This window comes from Sorex araneus, chromosome 4 (assembly GCF_027595985.1).
Source record: "Sorex araneus isolate mSorAra2 chromosome 4, mSorAra2.pri, whole genome shotgun sequence".
NCBI classification, from domain to species: Eukaryota; Metazoa; Chordata; class Mammalia; order Eulipotyphla; family Soricidae; genus Sorex; species Sorex araneus.
In genome coordinates, this window is record NC_073305.1 from 206367168 (window position 1) to 206392189 (window position 25022).

Here is a 25022-nt window from a genome sequence, read left to right on the forward strand (position 1 = left end):
CCTAGAAGGAAGGTTGTCAACATTGACTCATTACACCACTAACATGTACAAGTGATATCCGATAGCATATAAATAGCAATCATGTATTCGTGAGTTGTTACCACAATATCCTTCTGCTTTTTAAAGGAGCTGGGAGATAGCACAGTGATTAGGGGGTGTGCCTGGCCTGTGCTCCACCCAACTTTAGCTCCTGGGATTCCATGGCCCCCTGACCTGCGCTGGGTACAGCCCTGAAGGCCCCTGAGCCCCTGGGTGTCACTGGCAGCGCGGGGCTCGAGCAGCATCGCACCCTTGGGCCCTTGCATCGGACCACTGGGCTCAGTTGGCTGAGAGCTGCTGGTGGGGCCTGGTCCTCCCGAGCGCCAGGACAGATGTTTGGGAGCCTCTAAAGCCACCCCCATGCCCCACCTCGAGGTCAGGACATTGGGGCTGGAGAGGTGGCACAGGGGTATGGTACATGCCCTGCATGTAGCAAATGCTGGTTCATGTCCATGCTACCATGTCCGCCAAACACCAGTGGGGTAGTGTAGCCCGGTGGCCCCGTGTACTGTGGGGGTGGTCTGGGAGCCCCCAGCACTTGGAGCCCCAGCAGCTTCACATCCTACGGCTCTCACACGAAACTGCCATGCTGGTGGGCCAAAATGGGCCCTCGGTCCCCTGAGCACTGCTGCGATCATAATCCCAAGGTTGGGCCAGACGTGGGTCTGAATGACTGAGACCCGGTGCTCTTCACGTCACCTTGTCTTTAATGGTTTATGACATCCTGTGTGGAAATACCCGGCATCTCCCCATCTTGTCTCCTGTTGGCCGTGGTGGTCACTCAGCTTTCCTCTTGGGTGTATTGTACGTAAAGGCCGATTGTTGCCGTTTCCTCTGGTCCGCGGGCAGTGTTCAGCCTGTCCTCCCGGAGCTGCTCTGCCCGTGCCCTGGGTGTTGGGGTGAGTCACCTGTCCTGAGTGCAGTCTCCAGACTCGGGCGATGGCCCTGTGCTGTCTGCTGTGCCTTTCTCAGACTCTCCAGTGTCTCCATGAATGGGCCTCAGTAGGGCACTAGCTTCTTCCGTCCTCTGGCCTCCGAGCATGGTGAGGTGGGCTGGCCGGCCGCATTCCAGGGGGACGGAATCTCCTGATTGCGTCCACGCCGAAGCAAGGCTTCTTGTGCCAGCTCCAGGGAACACTGGCCGGTGGGGAGCTGGAAGGAGAGTGCCTGGGGAGTGGGGACGGCTTTCCTCCCTTGGACCTGCTGTGTCCAGGCCCTCTGCTAGATGCTTCTGAGCCCTCCAGGTGATTTGGGAAGGAGGTGGCAGGTGGGGCAGCACGGACTGTCCCTGGTACATGTGGTAAAGGGCCAGGCCCTGCTTTGTCCTCTGAGCCTCTGCTTGTTTGATGCGCTGCATTGAGTCCTCAGTGAGCCCAGCATCGATGGCACAAAGCATAGTAGGTGCTGAGGGCACGTCCTGTACTGTCCAGCCGCAGGCCCGACAGGCCATGCACGCGTCAGGCAGTTGGTCCTGTGCACACGCGCTGTGGGAGGCAGGAGAGGCGATTCTGGAGGTGGACATGGGGCTCGTGCCTGGGGCTGTGGCCTGGGGCATTCAGCTCATGGTCCTCAACCATCGTAGCACCCAGCCCAGCCTTCTTTCTTGGTTCTGGTAGAGAGAGCTAAAATGAAAGCAAGACGTTGGATGGGCAGGCAGGTAATTGGATTCTTGATAGTAATACGGGGAGATAAAAAGGAAGAGAAAGATAAGGCAAGAGGTTGGAACCCAGTCAAGAGTGTCCGTTTCCCTTGAGTGAGATTTCCGTGTGATTTTCTTCTGTATATCTGTGTAAAGTTTCGTCGTCTCCTCGAGACTCCCTTTCCTGTGCTCTGTCCTCAAACAAGTCATCTCATGTGACTTAATGTTGATTCGCAGCTAAAGTGATTATCCACCAGACACTTAGTGTCTTAGAAGATATCGTGGAGAATATCTCTGGGGAGTCCACCAAGTCGCGGCAGATCTGCTACCAGTCGCTGCAGGAGTGCGTCCAGGTCTCGCTGGCCCTCTTTCCGGCTTTCATTCATCAGTCAGGTAGGAGCCTGGCACTGCTCAGCCTGCAGTGCTCACTGAGTTGCTGTGCGGCACTGACAAAGGCAAGGCCTGTGTGTTAGGGGGCACTGTGACTGTACTGCAGCCCCCCGGCATGTCACATGTGAGTCACTGAAGGCCTTTGGCCTCGCTTTGCCCTCTCGCTGAGGGACGTAACTGGGCAAGAGAAACAGCATTACCTGGGGAGGAACCTTTCCTCCGCCCGTTTCCCATGCATGTGTCAGTGACGCAAGGTGGGCCCCGCGTCACAGCCAGCCAGGGGCCACCCTCGTCCCCAGCCCTGATAGAGGGCGCGCTCTCCGGCTCTGCAGATGAACTCGCCGGATTCCCTGAGAGCATTTGTCGTAGGCTTGTCTTCTGAGAGAAATGGCTGGGACTTGTTACCAGGTAGCCTGTTGTCTGCAGAACATGCTGTGTGGTAGGATTGTTTAGGTCCGTTGTGGAGTGGCACTCAAGGTAACTGGCATTGTTCTGCGGTTGATCCGTTGATCGAAGGGGTCCGTGTGGCCGCAAGCGCCCTGTTCCCATCCACTTTAGCCACTTAGCCTCGGACTCTGCGGCAGGTAGTGTTGGCTACAGACACAATCTGACATTGACTCGAGTATGAGAGCACGGGGTTGACCCATCTGCAGTGAGGACAGCTGCATCCCGGACACTGGGCAGCGAGGGGCCTTCAGGATGGCCTTCGCTCCCTCTAGAGAGCAGCAGACAGAGGCCTCTTGTCCTCGAGCTGTGTCCTCAGCACGCCCTTAGCCATCTCCCACTTCCTGTCATGGACTCTGGTGGCGGGGGATTTCTCCCAGCTTGCGGCCTTCCAGAGTGGTGACCGTGCAGCCGCAGAGAAGGGCAGAGGGCGGAGGGTTCCGTTCCGCAACACCTGCGGGTCCTGACCGCTTGCTTGTCCTTCCTCTAGATGTGACCGATGAGATGCTGAGCTTCTTCCTCACTCTGTTCCGAGGCCTGAGAGTGCAGATGGGCGTGCCTTTCACCGAACAGATCATCCAGACTTTCCTCAGTATGTTCACCAGGTAACTCGGACCTGCGCCGAGCCAGGACTTCAGCCCCTTGTCCCTGTGTCACTCCAGTGCTCAATTTGTGCTGCTGGAGCGAGCACGGCTTCACTTGCTCCTGTGTTAGCTCTTTGTTGTTGTTTTGGGGCCACATCCGGCAGTACTCAGGGCTTACTCCTGGCTCTGTACTCGGATGTCACTCTTGGCTGTGCCAAGGGGACCTTCCGTGTTGCCTGGGGTCAGACCTGGCTCGGCTGTGTGCAAGACAAGTGCCTTACCTGCTGTGCTAGTGCTCTGGCCCTGTGTTAGCTTTTTTTTTTTTCTTTTTTGCTTTTTGGGTCACACCCAGTGATGCTCAGGGGTTACTGCTGGCTCAAGCACTCAGGAGTCGCTCCTGGTGGTGCTCGGGGGACCATGTGGGATGCTGGGTATTGAACCCCAGTCGGCCGCATGCAAGGCAAATGCCCTACCCGCGGTGCTATTGCTCCAGCCCAGTGTTAGCTTTTTCCCTCGTCCCAGAGAGACATTTCCTTGCCTGTTCTGTGTTTTCTCCCGTGTACAGGGAACAGTTGGCAGAGAGCATTCTCCACGAGGGCAGCACGGGGTGCCGGGTGGTCGAGAAGTTCCTGAAGATCCTGCAGGTGGTGGTTCAGGAGCCCGGCCAGGCCTTCAAGCCCTTCCTCCCCAGCATCATTGCCCTGTGCATGGAGCAGGTGTACCCCATCATTGCTGAGGTAGGGGGGTCTGCAGGGAAAGGCACTGTTTCTGGGGGGTTCAAACCCAGAGTCTCAGCTGTGTGACGTGGGTGCTCTGCCATGGAACCGGACCCCTAGATCTGAGTGCACCATTGGTGTCTTGAAGCTAGCTAGTTGCCTTTCTTGTAGAATACATATTTGTACCTTCAGGCTGGTACAGTCTTTCTGTGTTGGTGGAGTTGATTGTAATTGGTCTGCTAGGGTTCATTGCAGGTTCCTTGTCACACACTTGATCGGTAAGATCAAGCTTGTCTTGGAAAATAATTTGTGACTTTTGGTGAATGTGTGGCTTACAGAAAGTAACCTGTTACGAAAGTAATGCTAACGGATGACTTTCCTGTGGAGAATGGTCATGCTCAGGGCGGTCGGGCACGTCCCTGGATCCATTCCGGGCATTCTTTGTTACAGGACAAGTTGTTTTCTTAGAGATCAGGTAGTGTTATCTTCCAGAATGAGTATAGATTTAGCTTAAATTTTATGTGACAGTTTCACTTAGAAAATTGTGTGCATAACTTCGACGCAGACTGCCCTAACGGCAGCTGCAGTGAGCATGGTCAGTCGACACACGGGCCCTGAAGACTCCTGCGCCCTGGGTCCCTGCTTCACTCTGAGGGCTGCGTCTCGTGGACTGGGCCTTGTCACTTTGAATTCTGCAGGAGTCGTGTGTTCTGTGCCCCCAGCGCCTTGGAGACTATTTAGCTCACGAGCTGTGGCGCAGCCGCCCGTCTCCGCCACCTCCCTGTCCCGCAGCTCCTTTCACGCTGCTCAGCGCTTGCTTCCCTGGGGCTCTGAGGCGCTGCTGCCGTCGGCCCGCAGCCTCCTTTGTCTGCAGCATCAGAGGCTGCAGGAAAATGAGGTCCCCAGGTGTCAGCTGCTGTGGGGACAGAACACTGTTCTGTCTTAGGGGGCCTCTCCCCCAGCTTGTCAGTCGGTGCTTCCCTCAGGAAGAGGCCCCCGTGGCACCACCCGAGGCATCGCCCGTCGCTGGCTGCTGTGGGCCTTGGGCCTCGCTTCCTGCCGAAAGCGGCTCCCAGGCTTCTGCCTCAGGGAGGGGCAGGTGCGAGTCCCGCGTGTGTCTCCACAGCGCCCCTCCCCGGATGTGAAGGCGGAACTCTTTGAGCTCCTTTTCCGGACCCTCCATCACAATTGGAGGTACTTCTTCAAGTCCACCGTGCTGGCCAGTGTCCAGAGGGGGATCGCCGAGGAGCAGATGGAGAACGAGCCTCAGTTCAGTGCCATCATGCAGGTAACAGGGAGTCTCAGGGGAGGCAGCCATGCCACCCTGGGGTCAACTGGTCTCATGCTGCACACCCCTGGGGTTTGCTTCCATGCGGGCTGCGTGTGCAGTCTGGTGGTTCTGGCCGTGACGCTCAGGCCGTCCTCGTCGGCGAGGGGAATGTGGTGCTGCCTGTTTCCCGTGTGCACTGTGAGGGGTCATGATCCGCCTGGGGCCAGCCTTACCCAGAAGCCTGCCTGACTCTCCCCGTGGTGGTGCTCGCACTGTTGTGTGGTGCGTGCGGGGCTGGCCCATGCTACCGGGACGCACAAGCACCACGAGGGGCCCATGCTGCTGGACTCTGATGCTGCTTTAGCTCCATGCTGAGGAGCGTTTTCTATTTTATTTATCGTTGGCTATATAAAAAAATTTTAATTGTAGATGCTGTGATTTACAAAGTTGCTTACAATAGGATTTCACCTCCTAATCCCACTGCCCCGGGGAACTTTTCCAAAACCAATTGAGATTCCTCATGGGGGCAGAAGCACGGCCCTGGTCGTGGGCACTGCCCCCAGCGGCCGGGAGAGCCCCAGTAGGCCTGGCTGGTTTGTGGCACTCTCAGGCCTCTCCCTCCCTTGTCCTTATGGTGTTTCTCTTAAGAAACAACTGTCCATCCTTGCTCTTTATTTAGTTTTGGTAGCGGCAAAAGGTGAAGAATTCACACATCCCCCATCTAGGCACCTGTTGGATCAAGCCTCGGGCCTCCGCCCGCTCACGGCCCGCCTTTCCATGCAGGGGATCGGGTGCAGACGGCACCACCCGGGAGGGGGGTGGGGGCTGCACTCAGGGCCTCCTGTGCAGGTTCGGCCAGAGCTGGCGTCAGGGCTTTGCTTTCTCTGTGAGATGAGGAAGAAGCACCCAGTGTCAAGGAAGGTCCTGGGTCAGCCACCCAGCACCCAGCACTCTGCTCTCAGCCGGGTCTGAAGTCAGAGTCTCGCTCTGCCGACACGCTCAGGCCCCCCACAGGCACGCACATGCTCCCCGGGCAGCGCCCCTGGACAGCCTGCCCACCGCTCTCCGCAGCCTCTGCCCTGCACACCCGCACCCCAGTGTTAGGGGCCTGGGTTTGGCCCACCCGTATGTTATTTCAGAGCATGAAAACATGAATTCCCACCATTGCTACACAGTGTGTCTGGGCTTTTCTCATAATTGCCCCAAGCTGGGCGCAAGGCCGCTGACCCATGTGGTGAGTGGTGCGTGGGCACGGGCCTTAAGGGCCGCACCCTCTCCCGCCAACCAGGGGCTGCCCCACCCACTCCATTCCACTCCCGCACAGGCACAACTCGAGGGACAGAGAAGGCAGTGTCCGCCTCAGGGGCGGCCCAGGGGACATGTGGGGGGCGGGTCACAGGTGCTCCGGGTCTCCACTGCTGTGGCTGCGTGACTCTGGGCTGAGTGGCAGACCTCAAAATGGTGGTCTTACTGCCACACTTAATAGCCCAACTTTGACCCTTGATAAATGAAAGCCATTGCTCGTCATGGCGATACCATCTCCGTCCCCGACAAGACAGGACTCCCTTATCAGTGCCTAAGGTCCAGTGTGCTCCCTGGAGGCTCCCTGCAGGCCCTGTCTGTGCGCAGGGCTTACTCCTGGCGCTGTGCTCAGGGATCACTCCTGGTTGGCTCAGAGAACCATCTGGGATGGGATGCTGGGAATTGAACTTGTGTTGGCAGCAAGCAAGGCAAACGCCCTGTCACCTGCTGCACTTCCGCTGACACCAAGGGCATTTCTTTTTACCCTTATTTGTAACTTTGTCAACCCAGAAATTTAAAACTGTTTAAAAATTACCTGCTGGCTTGCTCTTCAAGCACCTGTTCTCTTTGAACACTGTCCCCCTTCCTGGTCTGTAAGTTATGTTTGCCTACTTCCACTCTTGTTCTCTCACTCTCTCCCTTCCCTCCCCACCCCCCGCACCCCTCTTTCTCTCCTTTCACATTTTTCTAAGCAAGTTTCATGAATAAAAGCGACCTTGCTTCACTAAAATGAAATCAGTAAAAACGATCTATTGATTCTTTTTTGGTTTGCTTGTCTTGGGGCCACACTTGCAGTGCCCGGGGCTCTTGTGACTGTGCCGAGAGAGTGCTCCTGGTGGGCCTGGGGAACAGAGTGTGGTAGCTAAGATCAAACCAGGGTTGCCTGCCCCCCAGACTCGAGAGGCAGCTGCTTGGGAGGTGCCCTCTGAGTTGTGGTCTCTGAACGCCGGGGTGCCCAGGAGCAGGTGATGCCTACGCACAGGTGGCTGCTTGTGGGGGGCGGCCAGCCTCCGTCTGCTCTGATCCTGCTCCCGGGGTCAATGCATGAACATGCAGAGCTTTGCTCCCGAAGGGGCAAGGTGCACGCCGATGACCCAGGTTCGATCCCCAGCACCACATATAATCACCTGAGGACCAGTGGGTGTGGCCGCAGCCCAAACCCAACCCACCAATGGTGCAGGATCCCCCAGGGAGCAGAGGCCCTTTCCCTGTCCTGGGGCCCTGCATGGGGCCGGCCACTCTGCGGAGAGTCGGGGTCACAGAAGGGCGTGCTGCCCGTGCTGCTTCTCAGGGCTGTCTTGTTTCTCAGGCGTTTGGGCAGTCCTTTCTCCAGCCTGACATCCACCTGTTCAAGCAAAACCTCTTCTACTTGGAGACGCTCAACTCCAAGCAGAAGCTGTACCACAAGGTAAGCGGCCACCCCTGGGGCCCCCCTCCTCGGGGCTGGGGGGCGCCCCGCCGTGGCTCACGCCGCCCTCGCTGCCCGCAGAAGCTCTTCCGCACGGCCATGCTGTTCCAGTTCGTGAGCGTGCTGCTGCAGGTGCTGCTGCACAAGTCCCACGACCTGCTGCAGGAGGAGATCGCCATCGCCGTCTACAACATGGCCTCGGTGGACTTCGACGGCTTCTTCGCCGCCTTCCTCCCCGAGTTCCTGACCAGCTGCGATGGTGTGGACGCCAACCAGAAAAGCGTCCTGGGCCGGAACTTCAAGATGGATCGGGTGAGGAGAGAAGGGCTGGGCCGCGGGGAGGAGGGCAGCTGTCGGTCCCCTGTGGGCCGGCACGGCCAGCAGCTCGGCATCCCCCCAGTTCGCCCTGGGCTCCCCGCACTGCACAGGCATGTGGCTCCGAGGGGAGCTGCCCGTGGCGGCCTTGCTGCGCTCTGCTTGTCGGGGAACTGGCCCCTCGCCTGCTTGCTCTTGTGCTGCTTCCGCCTGCTGGATGCTTGTTCCTTTTCTCTTGAGGCCAGATCCTCGCTTGCACAGAGCCGTTGTCCACCGGCTTCTTGGTTTAAAGCATGGGGGGTTTTTCAGACCAGTCTAGTTATGCATCAGAGCACCTGGCTTCTTATTAAAAACCCAGAAATGCACTCCTGGATTCCACCAGGAAATAGGAACCTGGCACGTGGGAGCCACCGATTGAAAAGACATCTCTCCGTTCCTTTTCTTGAGGAGGGAATAAATCAGGCAATCAGCGCTTCATTCACTCTCTGAAGCCGACTGCATCTCGGGTCCTGTGCAGGTGTGGGGCCCTGCCCAGTCCCTGCCTTCCTGGCATTTTGCTGGGAAGGCAGACAACAGCGCCCCCTGCGGGCCTGGCCGGGCCAAGCATGTGCCAGGTCCTAGCTGGGTGAAGCCTGCCTGCAGCCCCAGAGCCGGCCCTGGGGTTAACCCTAACCGCTGCTCAGAAAGGTCAGCAACTGGTTGGCAGTGCCAGGGCTTGGAGACGGCAGTTCCAGAAAGTGGGCTCTGTGCCGAGAGCCTGGAGCAGCGGCAGGGGGACCAGGAGACAGGAGTGTCCTGGGCATTGGGCCAAAGCGAGGGGAGGCTGGAGCACCTTGGGCAGGCCTCGCCCCGCCCCTTGGCGTTTCAGAGGGATGCTGGCCTTGGTGCCAGCCGCCAGCAGGGCCTTGGCCCACTCTGTGCCCGGTGCTCTGCGTGTGGGCCCAGATTGCAGTCCGCACTCCCTCCTGTCTGTGTGGCGCGGACGCTGCTTCCTCTCGGCGCCTGCTTCTGTGTCCCACTCATGGCCTGGCGCGGTTCTGAAAGGCCTGTGTGGCTGTCCCTTTGTTCTGGCGCAGCAGCGGCTCTGGGAGGTGGGAGCTGAGCTGCTCCCTCGGGGCCGGGCGCTGGGCTCAGCTGCTCCCCTGCCTTGCAGGACCTGCCATCGTTCACGCAGAACGTGCACAGGCTGGTGAACGACCTGCGCTACTACCGACTCTGCAACGGCAGCCTGCCAGCCGGCACCGTCAAGCTCTGAAGCCCCGGGACCGCGGGCGTGTCTCCGCGCTGGTGGCAGCAAGACCCGGAGCCCAGGGGAGGCCGTGCAGCGCCAGCACCGGTCAGGAGGCGGCAGGCCAGCATCTCAGCCTCCGCCCACCCGCCCACCCCGCCGAGGACAGTGCAGGGGGACGGCCTGGCGGGCGCTCTGGGCGCCTGTCCAGCGCTCCACTTGCTGTCGGGCACGGACTCTGGGCGTTCGTTCTTGTTTCCTCATCATTCCATTGTGATACTAAGAGACTAAGAAGCTTAATGGGAAAATAAAATAAAATGCTATGTTGTTGTTATAGAAAAGGAAGGCCTTCCTCCCACCCCCACTCCCTTCCCTTGGATCAGGCTGGGGCTGCCTGGGGCAGGGGGCTGATGCCTGGGGCAGCAGGGGGGCTTGTCCCCCCCTCCAAGGATACAGCCGTGCAGGCCTGTGGGAAGTGGCCGTGGAGTCCAGGGGTGTCGTGTCCCCCCTCTAATAATGCGGCTGAGACTCCTGCTGGAGGGCTGCTGGGAGTTGGAGGGCTGTGGACGGAGCTGGGACAGGAGGGGCAGTGGGCCGCGCATTGGGGTGTCCGAGACGGGCCTCGCCCTGTGCCCAGTGTGCAGGTGGGAGAACAGTACTGGCCCCGAGCTTGGCATCACAGGGCTGGGCAGAGCTGGGGGGCAGAGAGGGATAGTGTACCTGAAGTGACGGCCCTCGGCCTGCTGCTGGACAGTGGGCAGGGGGACGGCCGGGGCACTGACGACCAGGAAGCATCTGTGGTGGCAGGGTTGGGGGACCCTGCGCATTGCAGACCCCCGCCACTGCCTGCCGCACACCGGAGCGCCAGTCTCGGCGTCTGCAATGAGAGATGCGCGTCCAGGCGCTCCGGGAGAGCCGCCTCCCCGTGAGGGAACGCCGGAGCATGGCCTCGGGGCCCGCGGGCAGAAGGGCTCTTGTGTGCCTGGAGTGGCAGGGCCAGGGGCCAAGGGGCGGGGGGTGCCGAGTGTCTGCAGTGATCCGGGGACCAGTGGCTGGGACTGGGGGCAGGAGGGCGGAAACGGGCCTGAGAGGGGTTGGACGGGTTGCTCCGTCCTCTGTGTGGTGGAGCACGAGTCCTTGGGCGCTGCCCGTGCCCCGGGAAGGTACCTTCCTCTGCAGATCGATGGGGGATGAGATGGGGATTGTGGTGACCTTTGTGTCCTTCTGGGCTGGGGACAGAAGTGGCTACTTTGTCACTTTGCTTGTCTCTGCTGCGGGCTGAGAGTGAAGAGGCTGCAGCCTGTGCCTGGCACCACCTGCCGGGGGTGGGGGCGGGGAGGACAGAGCAGGGGACATGACAAGGACCGTGGACACAGCTGGTCTCACATTGACAGCTTTTCCCTCCACTGGCATCACTTGGCAGGTGGGGCTGACTCCTCGTACCAGCCCGTTTCCTCCTGACTAAAATGTAGGCGATATGAGGGCTAGCCTTCCTGGCATGCGACTCAGCTGGGTTTGCTCCCCGGGAAGTGAACCCTGAGCACTGCCGACCCCTCAAATAAACAATTACAAGAAAAAAAATATATATATATATGAAAGATGCAGCAAACTTCAAGGTAAGGTCATCTGATCGCACATTCTGGTGAACTTTCCATCTTTCCCTCAAAGGGTTCTGCCCCCCTCAGCCCCCCACCCCCCATTTTGTTACACGGAGCTCAGCTCCTGTTCCGTTGTCTCCTTAGAGTCACTTCACGTACCGAGGCCGTGTTTTCCCCTTACTGTCCACACCCAGCCGTGCTCAGGCTCCCTCCTGCGACTTGAACTCGGGCCTTGGCGCCCACCCCAGTTCCCCCTCGCTGCAGTGTCTGCAGTGCTCAGGGGCTTCAGTGCCAGGGCTAGGCCCTGGGCCTCTGTCTGCTGGGCCTTCCCCGGCCTAGATGCTTTTAATGGCCGTGGGCGTTCCCGCACGTGGACGTGCCCTGGCTTGTTGGCAGCTTTTGGGTATCATAAACCCCCTCGCACAGAAATCTCGGAGCCAGTCTGTTGATCGCTCTCTCGGGTTCATGAAAGCTGCTGGGTCAGAAGTGGCTCGTGGTGGGTGTTGCCGGCTGGGGCTGGGTTTCTGCTCTGAGGAAGGATGAAAGGAGTGAACTTCGCCTTCAGAACCCCGGCCACGAGCTCCATGCAAGGCTCTCCGGGCCGGCCCGGGTTTCCTGGGCCTGGGGAGGTCACGTCTCCCTGGGAACCACCGTGGCTGGCGGTGCCAAAACCTCACGTCGTTTCCTGATGCCTGTGCGAGCCGGGTGGGGCTGTGTGCAGATGCGGGGGCTGGTGAGACGTGGGCTGCCTGCTGGGAGGCTCCAGGGGGCAGGAGCTATGCGGCCAGGACGGACTCACGGAGGACGGGCAGACAGATCCGGGACCTGATGCGGCAGGACGGGCTCACTGGGGGACACTGGACTCAGGAGATGCTGCTGCAGGATGGACTCGAGGAAGGCAGGTGGGCACAGGACCTTGACACGGCCAGGATGAACTCACGGGGACCGGCGGGCCCCAGGGGAGTTGAGGTAGCAGGACGGACTCACCGGGGGTCAGGCGGGCCCGGGAATGATGCAACCTGGACCGGTGGTGCTGTGGTGGAAGTGAGGAGAGGACCAGGAGGCCACGTGCCAGCAGGCGGTTGTCTAAGGGAGCTCTGGGAGACGGAGGGCCGTCGGGGGGCAGTGTCTCAGGCCCGTGGGAGAGGCTGATAGACATTGGAAAATCATCATGAGGATGGGGGCTGGAGCGGTAGCACAGTGGGGAGGGCGCTTGCCTTGCACGCGGCCGACCCAGGTTCGATTCCCAGCATCCCATATGATCTCCTGAGCCCCGCCAGGAGTAATTCCTAAGTGCAGAGCCAGGAGTAACCCCTGTGCATCGCCGGGTGTGACCCAAAAAGAAATGTGAAGGGCATGTGTATGTCTGTGCATACTTGTGCATATGTGTCTCTGCCTATGTGTGCATGTGTATGTGTGTGCGCATGTGTGCACCAGGGATGGAGCCCACCATATAACCTCCACAGAGTGTCCGACCTTGGCCATGAAGCCCTGAGGGAGGGTTTGCTAATCTTTCTCCCAGATCAGGTAGGTTCAGGACGAGGATGTCCAGTGATTCTGGAACAAGAGCAGGACTTCTAGTCTCTGTGTCAGAAGACAAAAACTCATGTCACAGAAGAAGCAGCAGACGAGGCCTCCCATCTGCCTCCTTCACGATGCTCTCGGGGAAAGCCGGAGAGACCCCCTCCTCCCATGCCGCCCTGCTGCCCGGGACACCTTCCTGGGGTGGGACTTCAGCTCCACCGTCCCACAGCCATGCGGGCTGGGCCGGGGCGTGCCCAGAGAAGGAGTCCTCCGAGGGAGAAGCCCCGAGTCACCACGAGGCAGCTCCTCACATAATTTTCCTGCCATGAGGCCGCAGCCCTCTGTCCCGGGGGTCCGGGAGAGCACTCACGAGTGGCTCTTCAGTGAAGCCTGATTGAGCTCAGGGCCCCCTTTCCGCTCCCGCCGCCTCCTGCGCGAGTGCTGTGGAGGAGTCATGCTAATCAGCCGCGCGGGCGGCGGGGTGCAGAGCGGCTGTGGGGTGCAGCTCCTCAGCGTCAGGAGGCGCCGAAGGCAGCAGCAGCTCTTCGCGGGGCTTCCAGGCCCCCGCCAGTGGGTTGGAAATGGGCTTGGCACAGCCTGGGAGGTGGCTGGGGGGCGGGAGCGCAGGCTTTCCCCGCCTGAGCCCCGTTCTGCCCGCACCGCGTGACCCCAGCACCGGGCGGGACCCCCGAGGGCTGCACGCTGTGGCCCCAGACCCAAATACTCAGTATTTGCTTCCCTTTTAGATTACAGGGCTCTCTGCTGCTCAGCCGAGAGTGCCTGTTTGCCGTGACTCGGGGGTGCAGGAGTGCCACACCACTCGGACCCAGGGCATCAGGTCCCGAAATCACACATGCGCCTTGCAGGCGGATGCAAGGAAAACCTGTTTCCTACCACTTGTCGCCAGTGGGTGACTTCCCCTGTGTCCTGCACGCGTTCCCCTGCGCGTCCCTGCTCCCAGCGGCAGTGAGATCCTGGCACCTGTGGGGCGGCTTGTGCCCCCTTGGTCCCGGCGCGCACACCTGTGGGTGGAGACCCCAGCGTTCCTGACCTGAGCAGAGACCAGGCGGGGGCGGGTGGGGGGGCGGGGGGTCCTACGGAGGAGCCCCTGAGGAAGCAGAGCCCCGCAGACAGGCTGCGACCGCTCCCTCCGCTCGCTCCCTCCGCGGGAGCTGGCTTCCCGCTGGCGCTGGGAGTGGGCACGGCGGCGACCTTGTTCCCGCCTCTGAAGGGCACCTGAGTGGAAGTGATTCCCACTCAGATATGCGCGGCGGCGCCCTCGTCCCCGCAGCCCGCCTGCTGGCGAGCCACTGACGCGCCTTTCCCGGGCTCAGCTCAGTGTACCCTCGGAACTGAAGCTTCCAACACACCTTAGAAACGCCTGCCAGTTTGTTGAAGCTTTTCTTTTTTAATTGAGGTGCTGTGGCTTGCAGGGCTGATGATGATTGCTCACGCACATCATCCCAACAGCACGCCCCTCCCTCCCCCAGGGACCCCGCGCTCCTCCCTTCCAGCCCCCTCCAGCGGCTCAGTTGTGCGGTTGTGTTGCCTTTGACCCTTTGTTGCTGCCTTGATGAAAACAATCGCCGATTAAACTGCTCATTTTTCTAGTCTGAAACGGCCTCTCCGGGACAGAGCGTTCCGTTACCGTTCAGACGGGCCCCGGGAGGGTTTCCTGAGGAGCCGTCTCTTGGTTGGGAGCCGCCACACCTCAGCAAGAAAGTCAGGGTGTGTGTGTGTGTGTGTGTGTGTGTTGGGGGGGTCTCAGCCATGTCCACACGCACCCCCACAACCCCTTCCTCTGGAGGCCCAGCTAGGCTTCTGAAATAATCTATTCCATCCCTGCAGCCCCTGTCCTTGGTTAAATTTCATGGTGAGGATAGGTCAGAGGGGTAAGAGAGATGGGTATGCCCCACTTCCCTCTCAGCCCCGCCCCTTTCTGTCCCGGCCCCGCCCCTTCCCTCCCAGGCCCCGCCCCTTCCCTCCCAGCCCCGCCCCTCAGCTCAGTGAGGGCCGTTTTTTCCCAGTCTCATTGGTCCCAAGGCTGGCATTGTACACATGTAGGGAATGACCCCTGGTAGCATCACCGGCCATTCAGGCCATGCTAAAGAGGGGAGTGGGTGCCCAGGGGGACTTTCTGCGGGGAGCCTGGAGGAGGCGGCAGGAGGTAACACTCCATTGGGCAGAAAGAATCCCGGAGAGGATTAGAGGCTGCTCTTTGGTTGTTGTTGGGACCCCCCACCCCCAACACACACACACACACACACACACACACACACACACACACACACACCCCTGACTCTCCTTCGTGGTGTTGCTGTTCCTGAGATGGCCCCGGAGTCGCGTGCTCGGACGAGGCACTAGAGGGAGTCACGTCTTGCTGGCCTCTGGGTCCGAGAGAGCAGACTCACCCGGGATCGAGGACCCAGCTCACAGCACACGCGCCCACGCGACCACCAGGCTGTTTGGGGCAGCAGGCTCAGTTCTGTGAAGCCCACCCCAGCCCCCCCAACCAGGAGAGTCCCCTCCTAGCCCCAGGCCCCCTTTCCATTCAGAATACAAACCCTTCGCCCGCCCCATTTAGTCCGGATTTTACAGCCATGGAAATTCTCCATGCGTATGTAATTAAATATGCTCCTTTTCTCCCTCTAATCTCTCGGATGTTAATTTGTTTGCTCCACCAACCTGAGAAGAACCCAGAGCGCTGCCAGAATTTTCCCTTGCGCCCTGACATTATAAATGGGTCTGTGCTTTATTTTGATAGAAACGCAAAATAGTAATTGGAAGCCAACCATGGTGCCACCCAGTGCTTGGCCACCCCCCACGCTGCCCCGGCGGGGGCTTCCAGATGCTTCCAGATGCTTCCAGAGTCCCCAGCCTCTCCCTGCCACAGGCCTTGCTGAGGCCCCCTCCCGGGGCACAGACCCCAGGGCACATTGATGACGGGGGCCATGCCCGTGCTAAGTGGTCTCCTTGAACTGACCTCCATGAAGGAGGGCCCAGCGAGGCCATGGGGGCAGGTGGCCCTTCCAGCCCTGCCGTGCTGCCTGGCCTCTGCCATCTGTGCCCGTCCACGCTCAGCCCTCCTGTGCCTCCCACCTTCCCCCAGGGCTGCAGAGAGGACGCTGGTCAGGGGCCAGGGCCGGGGCGTGAGGAACTGGGGTGTCGCTGTGTTGTGGCCTTGCCTGGTCACTCTCCTCAGCTGGGCACCACCAATAACAGGGCAGGCGCTGGTCACTTCGGTCCCACCGGGCTTTCAGGAAGCCCGGGAGTCTGAGCACAGAGCCAGGAGTAAACCCTGAGCACAGCAGGGGTGAGCCGAAAGCAAACCCAAAGAGCCGGGATTCTTCCTTAGGTTTTCCCCAGCCATTTAAAAACATAGACTCCGTTCTGAGCACCTGGGTGCTGGTTTGACCCATGGGCCCCGGGTGCAGGGTGGTGTGGGGGGGGAACTGAGGAGGATCCAGTGCAGCCCGGGGCCCCTGGGGCTGCTGGTGGCAGAGTACAGAGGAGAGAGGCAAGAACTAGAATTGGTGTTGGCCCTATTGGCATTGGCCCCGTTGGCGTTGGCCTCGTTGGCACATTGCAAGGCAGATGCCGCACCCACCTTCCAGGGCTGTAGGTTTAAGGGTTCCTGGGCCCCAGCCCTTCCACAAGGAGCCCCGAGGACCTGGATGTGAGGCTGCTCACGGGCGGGAGGTGAGAGGGCAAGGAGGGGACTGTGGCAAAGTGGGGAGCCCGCTCCTGTCCAAAGGAACCACTCAGCTGCCCCTGCCCCTGGAGAAGCTACAGATGCCAATGGTCTGCCTCAAATTTCCTGATTTAAAATCTTTTGGAGTTTTTTAGCCACCCCTCATAATACTCAAAGGTTACTCCTGGCTCTGCTCTCAGGAATCACTCCTAGCGGTGCTCTGGGAGCCACAGGGGGTATTGAAGATCGAACCCTGGTCAGTCACGTGCCAGGCAAGCACCCGACCCGCGGTGTTAATACTCCCGCCCCTGATTTAATTTTTTTAAAATATTTTTGCTTTTTGGGTCACAACCAGCAATGCTCCTGGGGTCATTCCTGGCTCTGCTCTCGGCAGTTACTCCTGGCCATGCTCCTGGGATGTACATAATGGGATGCTGGGGATCGAACCTGGGTCGCCTGCGTGCGAGGCAAATGCCCTCCCTGCTATACTCTCACTCCAGCCCCTGATTTAAAGGCTTAACTCAGGGGCTGGAGCAATAGCACAGCGGGGAGGGCATTTGCTTTACATGCGGCCAACCCGGGTTCGATTCCCAGCATCCCATATGGTCCCCTGAGTACCGCCAGGAGTGATTCCTGAGTGCAGAGCCAGGAGTAACCCCTGAGCATCGCCGGGTGTGACCTAAAAAGGAAAAATAAATAAATAAATAAAAGCTTGACTCAGATGATTTATAAAAGTATGTCCTGTCCAGGAGTTTCCACGTGGCCAGTGGATATTGTCGCCACCCGCAGCCCATGGACATCTAGGGGGCGGGGGTCAGCTGTAAGTGGCAGGAGAGTCTCTCGAAGGGGACGCTGTGCAGGGCTCAGAGGACCCCTCTGCAGCGGGGAGGAATAGGCCCCTGACCGGGTCAGCAGCGAGAGGCTGCCTGCCTGCGCCCGTGGCTGTGAGGTGACTGCAGACTGACAAGGGGGGGACCGGCCTCCCTATCCCCTCCCCAAGCCCCGAAATCCCATCAGAATCGGCCGAGGCAGGTGGCAGTGTCGGCTCCGAATGTGACACCGCCCTGTGGACTTGGTGCTGACAAGCGACAGCCCCTAGTAAGTGTTTCACGGCTCCCTTAGCCAGGGACACGCTCGCCCCAGCCCTCCGCCCCAGCAGGGACGATCTCCGGTGTTGGTGGGCGGAGCAGTGGGGCCGCCGGGACCCCTGGGCTCCGGGGTGGCCCCAGACTCCACTTTCCCTGTGCCCCGGGCCCCACCCGTGCCCCCCACCCCACAGGCCCGCCTCCTCCTGGGGGAGTGTCACGACCCGCTTGCTAGGTCATTTCCCTTCCAGTCCCGAGAGTAAGGGCCAAGGACTCGGTCGGCATGAAGTGCCACATTTGTCACCACTGTCCCTGATTGCTTCAGTTGCTTTTCTTTTTCTTTTTGGGTCACACCCGGTGATGCTCAGGGGTTACTCCTGGCTCTGCACTCAAACTACTCCTGACGGTGCTCGGGGGACCCTATGGGATGCTGGGAATCGAACCCGGGTCGGCCGCGTGCAAGGCAAACGCCCTCCCCGCTGTGCTATCGCTCCAGCCCCAGGTTGCTTTAGTTTCTGGGCAAGAAGACACGACCCCATTGGGCAATCCTGAGGGGGCACGTAGCTCAGCTGCGAGCACTTTTCTTGCTTTGCGAGTGTGAGCCCGGGGGTGAAGCCGGGCACCGGGTGGAATCAGGCGTCTCGGAAGCGCCCCAGGTGCTTATTGCTCCGCCTCCATCAGGTGGGACCGGAAGCCTAGTGGTTCTTTATCTCCCTTTTGGATTTTGGGCCACTCTCAGCAGTGCTCCAGGCACCTCCTCCTGGTGGTGCTCCCAGGGCCATCATGGTGCGGGAGATGGGACAGGGTCAGCCACGGCAAGCCAAGTGCCCGACCCGCCGTGCTGTCGCTCAGACCCTGGAGGTTTGGAATCTAGTGTCCCTTTCCAAGGCGACCCGGCCGTGGGGCCAAGCCCTAGCCGCCCAGCCAGTCCCGGCCCAGCATGGACGAGCTCTTTGGAAGCCCGCCCCTCGCTCGCCGTCTGAGCCAGCGGCCGGCTTGATGCCTTGGTTCCAGCATCCCGGCACTCCTTGGCTCAAAGAAAGGAAACTGGGCTTTCCCGTAGCCCGGCTTGGCTCTGTGCATTTTTTTCACATCAAGAGCAAGAATCCACTAGCCACGGAGATCTCCCTACAGACAGCAGCTCAGAAGCAGCAGAAAGCCTGCCTGCAGATGCCCAAGCTTAGCCCGCCTCCTCCCTCCCTCCCTCCTCCCTCCCTCCCTCCTTCCCTCCCTCCCTCCCTTCCTTCCTTCCTTCCTTCCTTCCTTCCTTCCTTCCTTCCTTCCTTCCTTCCTTCCTTCCTCCCTCCCTTCCTTCCCTCCTCCCTCCCTCCCTTCCTTCCTTCCCTCCTCCCTCCCTCCTTCCCTCCCTCCCTTCCTTCCTTCCTTCCTTCCTCCCTCCCTCCCTCCCTCCCTCCCTCCCTCCCTTCCTTCCTTCCTTCCTTCCTTCCTTCCTTCCTTCCTTCCTTCCTTCCTTCCTTCCTTCCTCCCTCCCTCACTTCCTTCCTTCCTTCCTCCCTCCCTTCCTTCCCTCCTCCCTCCCTCCCTTCCTTCCCTCCTCCCTCCCTCCCTCCCTCCCTTCCTTCCTTCCTTCCTTCCTTCCTTCCTCCCTCCCTTCCTCCCTTCCTTCCTTCCTTCCCTCCTCCCTCCCTCCCTCCCTCCCTTCCTTCCTTCCTTCCTTCCTTCCTTCCTTCCTTCCTTCCTTCCTTCCTTCCTTCCTTCCTTCCTCCCTCCCTTCCTCCCTCACTTCCTTCCTTCCTTCCTTCCTTCCTTCCTTCCTTCCTTCCTTCCTTCCTTCCTTCCTTCCTTCCTTCCTTCCTTCCTTCCTTCCTCCCTTCCTTTCTCCCTTGCTCCCTCCCTCCCTCCCTCCCTCCTTTCTTCCCAAATTTGGGGCTCAAATCTGTGCAGCTCCTGCTTTGCATATGTGAGGCCCTGGGGTGGGTCCCTGTCAGGATGTGCCCCTGAGCTTGGCCCAAGGAGGCCCCGCTGGTCCCCAGTCCCTCTGGGTCTCAGCAGTAGCGAGTCACTGGGCCCTGCCTGCCCCCCAGGCTGAGGAGTGAGCCCTGGGCTGAGGGACGGGCGAGGCCCCGTATGGAGCAACTTTCCGAAGCTGCACATCGAAAAGATTTGCAAACACGCCGGGCAATGGCCCCACGGGCTGAGGTGCGTGTCCATGTGGGAGGCCTGGGCTCGAACCCTGGCACCACGTGGTCTCCCGAGCAACTTAGCAATAAACCCCCAGCACTGCTGGGTGTGTCCCCCAATAGACGTGAACTTGAAAACAGGAACTTCCAGGTAGTTTTAAAATCATCTGAAACTTTGAGGGGGCTTTGTGTCCCGGACACAAATATCTGCCTTTTCATGGGGAGCAAGGGTAGGTACCGAGCAGCAAAGCAGACAGACATTTATAGCTGACATTCCCCGAAACGGCTCCCGACTCTGCAAATGGGGCTAAATATGAAAATCGTGATGGCTATTTAAAAGAATATAGATATTTGGAAAGATCAGCATATCAATAATAGCTGGGCAAATGCTTAATATTTGGAAATCATAGCCATGCTCTGCCATCTGGATTTCTTCCAAAATCTTTGTATAAATCCAAACTTCAGTGTTGTTTTCAGTTCTCGCAGCCAAGTATGGAACTAACCTTACCCAGAATGACTCATATCTCTGAGCAGAGCTAACTCGTGCATTTCAAATAATGCGAAAACATGCGATTACACGGATCCCTAAAACTATTCACAAACAGAATTAAGACTAGTGTTTGTTTAATCTTTATGTCCTTAAAAAGTCTTTAGTTTGGGGGACAGGGAGCTAGTGTGATGGGTGAGGCGTTTCCTTTGCACCTGGCCAACCCGCTTCCGATCCCTGGCATGGCATATGGTCCCCCGAGCCCCCCAGAGTGACCCCTGAGTGCAGATGGCTGTGGCCTCAAAACCAAACCTTTTTCTGGGGGGGGGGTCAAGTGGGCCTCCCAGGGGCGTTTGGGGCCACTCCCGGCGATACTCAGCCAAATGGACAGAGTCGTGGCCATGCCCAAGGATGCAGGGCCGCTCAGGCCCGGCTGTCTCAGGGAGGACCAGGGTCCCTGAGGCACGGGGGCCTCCAGCGCTGGCCCGGTGATGCCCGGGGCACATGTCCCAGGGTTGGGACGCCAGAACTCTGAGGCATTCCCACCTCCAGCCTCTGGTTCTTATTTCTACTTTTTACTACTGTTCAGGGGCTGGAGTGATAGCACAGCAGGTAGGGCGTTTGCCTTGCATGTGGCCGACCCGGGTTCGATTCCTCCGTCCCTCTCGGAAAGCCCGGCAAGCTACCGAGAGTATCCCGCCCACATGGCAGAGCCTGGAAAGCTACCCGTGGCGTATTGGATATGCCAAAAACAGTAACAAGTCTCGCAATGGAGACGTGACTAGTGCCCGCTCGAGCAAATCCACGAGCAACTGGACGACAGTGCGACAGTGCAGAGCTACTACTGTTCAGAGTGTATCCATGCGTCCTCAAGTCACTAAAATTTCTGCTCAGGTGAGGACATCCTCTCATCACTTAACACCCTCAGCTCCCCTCTGACCTGGTAGCTTTTAGGAGGCGGGTGGGATGGGGCTTTTTCGGGATGTGTGTGTGTGTGTGTGTGTGTGTGTGTGTGTGTGTGTGTGTGTGTGTGTTGGGGGGTCCTTATAGCAGAGTCTGCACCTCCGCTCTTGGCCAGAAGGGGGCAGCAGAGGGACGCAAACGGCGGTCTGGAAACCAGCGTGCAAAGAGCAGAGGGGCAGACAGACAGACTGCTTCCCACTGCTCCCCCAAGTCTTCCTCGCTCCCTCCTTCCTGGCGAGCGGCCACACCTGGCGATGCTCAGGGGTTACTCCTAGCTCTGCATGAGGGGCCATGTGGCTGCCGGGGACGGGACACTGGCCTGCCCCACGTGAGCTCCTACCTGCTCTGCTGGCGGCCGGGTCCCAAGAGCGGCCGAGTGGCTGGTTCTGAGACTTGCCTGTGCGGTGCTGGGGGTCAGGTGGGGGTGCCGGGTCCCTCTGTCCTCTGTGGACCCGGATGGTGACACGTGCAGCCTCTGAGCTGGGGTGGACCAGGGCAGGGCCCGACCTTCCCAGAGTGCCTCTCTTCCCATTTGAGCATCAGACGCATTGTGTGTGTGTGTGTGTGTGTGTGTGTGTGTGGTGGGGGGTGACTGACCCAGGAGGCCCTGCTCAGTCACCTCCCATCCCACTGGTTTGTGCTTCCAGCCTCAGTTTCCCCGTCTGGAAGGTGGAGGTAGTGAACAGCTGGCAGGGCCAAGAGTGACAGGAGATGGGGACAGGGATGGAGAACTCCCGCACCGAGGACAGCCACCTCCTGGCCAAGGACCACGTGCGGCAGCGCCAGGACCCAGACCCCTGCCCCTGCCCCCGAGCTGGGACACTGACCACCTCCCCCTTCCGATTCTGCCCCTCCAGTTCCCGCCTTGCCTCTGCCACTGCAGCATGGGCTGCTCAGAGCCGTCCCCTTCCCCAGAGACAGGAGCGGGTCCCCGAATGCACCACAGAGTGGGGCCCAGTTGTCGCTGAGTGGCTGGAGCCAAGACTGGGGTGTCCCCGGGATCACTTCTGTACTCAGACACCCCTCACCCCTGCCCTGCCCTGCTCTCTGGAACGTCACCCGGAAACACACTGGCCCCAGGGCTCGCCGAGCCAGTGGGCTGCACCTGGCTGGGGTCCCGGAGGGTTGTTTTGTCTGGAGGCCACACCAGGTGATGCTCAGGGCTTCCTCCTGGCTCTGCATTCAGGAGTCACACCTGGCGCTGCTCGGGGACCATCGGGGGTGCTGGCATTAGGGTTCCTGCGTGCTCCACCCTCCTCTGAGCCTGGGGGCGGGGGCTGCTGCCCAGTGACCACGGCGCCCTAAAACTGGGCTAACCCGGGGGGTTATTAGGAGACTTGCCGCCCTGGTCTTTGCGTTCCCAGGCTCCGCTCTGGTGCTTTTGGAAACGGCGGTGGTGCAGGAGGCTCCCAAGTTAGTGAGATCCATGGAACCCACAAGGCACGTCGAAGATGGGGCTGGAGTGATAGCACAGCGGGGAGGGCGTTTGCCTTGCACGCGGCCAACCCGGGTTCGAATCCCAGCACCCCATATGGTCCCCTGAGCACCGCCAGGAGTAATTCCTGAGTGCAGAGCCAGGAGTAACCCCTGTGCATCGCTGGGTGTGACCCAAAAAGCCAAAAAACAAAACAAAACAAAAAACAAACAAACAAACAAAAAGACACGTCGAAGCAAACTGGACTCGAGTCTCTTGCAATCTAGGGATTCCGTTGTCTGTTGCAACGGCTTTTCAGCTGGGTCTCGCGGTGCATAAAAAGTTCAGAATTCCCTCCTGCAGGTTCCATGTGCTTTTATACGTGGCCCCTGCCCCCGCCCCCGGCCCGCCCCTTCCCCGGCCCACCTCGGTAGTAGCCTTCGCTCAGAACGTTCAGCACTTGAGGCTGGTTGAGCTCAGTTGTTTGGAGTCTGAATAGAGCTTCTCAAAGTGGAGTGTCCCTGGGGACCCCTGGCAGGGAGCCCTGCGGAGGGGGGCCCCAGGGCGCTGTGCAGGGCTGGCGGGTCTCTGCTCTCCCACTCAGGGGGCGCTCAGACTTCAGTGCCGTCTCCTGACCTTCCAATGCCGGCAGCTCGTAAGGCACAACAGGCTTGGGGACCGCGCGTGCAGCCACTGTGTGAAACCAGGCCAGCCGGCTGTCGGGGGGTGACCGGGAGCCCGAGCCCGTGATGGGGGGGAACAGGTGTGAACACAGACACCCCAGACAGGGACGGCGGCTGTGGTGGAGAATGTTTAAGCAGCTCGTGAAGGACACACAAGGTGACCAGCAGGGGCAGGGGCGGCCGGAGGCCTGCGGATGTGGGCAGAGGCAGCACAAGCCGCTGGCCAGATGTAGCCAGGAGTGGGCAGGGCCGGTGATCAGGGGCCAGCACAGGGCAGGGGACGGAGCTGGGCACAGGAGGCCCATGGCTCTAGATGCAGAGGCGGGAAGAGTTCTGATCCCAGCAGACGCCCCCACCCCTCGTCCCCAGAGACCCCCGTCACCCCTCGCCCCTGCACCGGCTCCTCTCAGCCTCTACACCCAGGCCGTGACCTTGGCTCTGTCCTTGGCCCGCAGAGCCACTGTTTGCAATGGTGCCATGCCCGTTCAGAGAAAGGGGGCACCCAGGGGGCGGCTCAGCTTCCCGCCCCTCATTCCCGGGTGCCCCCAGCCCAGCTCTCATCACCAAGGGGCTTGTCCAGTTGCCTTCGCTGGGACCCAGACTCTGCGTCCTCCAGAGACTCCAGCCACTGCCCTTGCCCGCTCCTTGGCTGAACAACCCCCCCACCCCCCACTCCAGTTTTCACAGCCAGGAGTCTGATGACCTCACGGCCTCCTAACAAGTGCCATTTAACAAGTGTCATGCCCATTTATTCCAGCATCCATCTACATCCGAGGTAATTCCATCCGGGTCATTATTGGTAGATAGATAGCCAATGAGGGCCGAGATAGTACAGCAGGTCGGCCGTTCGCCTTGCACACAGCCAACCTGTGGGGTCCATTGCCGGCATCCCATTATTCCCCCCACCCCAGCACTGTCAGGAGTGACCCTCCCGAGTTTGGGGCAAGGAGTAACCCCTGAGCACCACCAGGAGTGGTTCCCAAACGAAACAAAAACAACACAAAACAAAACAAAACACCCTATGAGTCTGACTTCATTTCAGGGAGGCTGTGAGGGCCAGGCTGGGGGGTGGGGCTGGGGAGCCAGGGGTGCCCGTGTTCACAGCTCCTGCTTGGCCTTGTGGGAACCCGGACTCACCCTGCACCCCAGCCTCAACCTCCTCCCAGAGGGAGGACACTGTGTCCTTCTCCACGCCCTCCTCGCGCGGACCCAGGGGTTAATCTTGCTGTCCCCGTGGGGTTGGTGTTCAGCTCTACCTGTGTTTGAAAACGAATTGTTTGTTTAAAATGCCTATGGGCCACTCTGGGTGCTGCGACGCTGGGGGCCTGTCAGGACCCCCGGGCCTGTGTCCCCTGGCCTGCCTCTGTCTCCCCACTTGTACCTGGGCTCGCCAGCCTTTGCTGCCCTTCTGGGCTGAGCTCACTTGCTAAGGTCCCCTCACGAGCCCCCGCTGGTCTGTGCCCCTCACACTATCGTCCTTGCTCCAAGGGTCTCCTCCGAGGGTGGGGAGGGCCTGGCCAGGGCCAGAAAGACCCCCAGAAAGACCCCCCGGTAAGCCCGGAAGCCCTGACCACCCTCCCCAGGGTGCCTGCAGGGGCACCCCCCACCCCGGGACTCTCTTGCCCTCCACAGAGAGGGGCAGTGGCTGGCAGGGTCAGGGCTCACCCAGCGGCCGAGGGTGATCGTCACCCGTTCACCTTGAATCCTGCGAGCCCGCCGCTCTCCAGGCTGGGCAGAATTCAAATGAGCTCTTGCAATCAAATGCAATTAATTGTCGCTCACGCTGGGCCTCCTGGCACCAGGCACGGCTGCGAGTGGCGGGAGGGGGGGGGTCTGGGAGAACACGCAGCTCTGGGAGGGAAGGGGGTGGCGGGGGTCCGCACTGGGCAGGCCGGCTTCACAAGAGAGCTGGCCGGGGCTCCCGGGACCGGGTCACCAGGTTGTTGGAGCGGAGGCTAAGAGTGGCATCACGTAGAGGGGAGCACAGTAAACTGAGTGCTCCCAACAGCCCTGGACGGCCCTCCTTTTCCTAGATCTGGAAGCCAGGCTCAGAGAGGTCAAGGAACTCCTTCAGAGCGCACAGCCGGCCAAGGCCCAGATG

General features: G+C 60.0%; 1 protein-coding gene across 3 annotated transcripts in view; it reads left to right on the forward strand.

Moving 5' to 3' along the window:
• Positions 1–9676, forward strand: part of XPO6 (exportin 6) — a 108340-nt gene extending 98664 nt beyond the window's left edge. For all 3 annotated transcript variants that reach the window (XM_055135173.1, XM_055135172.1, XM_055135171.1), the window contains 7 exons: positions 1916–2071; positions 3003–3117; positions 3662–3833; positions 4939–5100; positions 7694–7792; positions 7874–8104; positions 9261–9676. In XM_055135173.1, coding sequence (XP_054991148.1) covers positions 1916–2071; positions 3003–3117; positions 3662–3833; positions 4939–5100; positions 7694–7792; positions 7874–8104; positions 9261–9362 — 1037 coding nt within the window. In that variant the 3' untranslated portion in view covers positions 9363–9676. The remainder of the gene's footprint in view (positions 1–1915; positions 2072–3002; positions 3118–3661; positions 3834–4938; positions 5101–7693; positions 7793–7873; positions 8105–9260) is intronic.
• The last annotated feature ends 15346 nt before the right edge of the window (positions 9677–25022 follow it).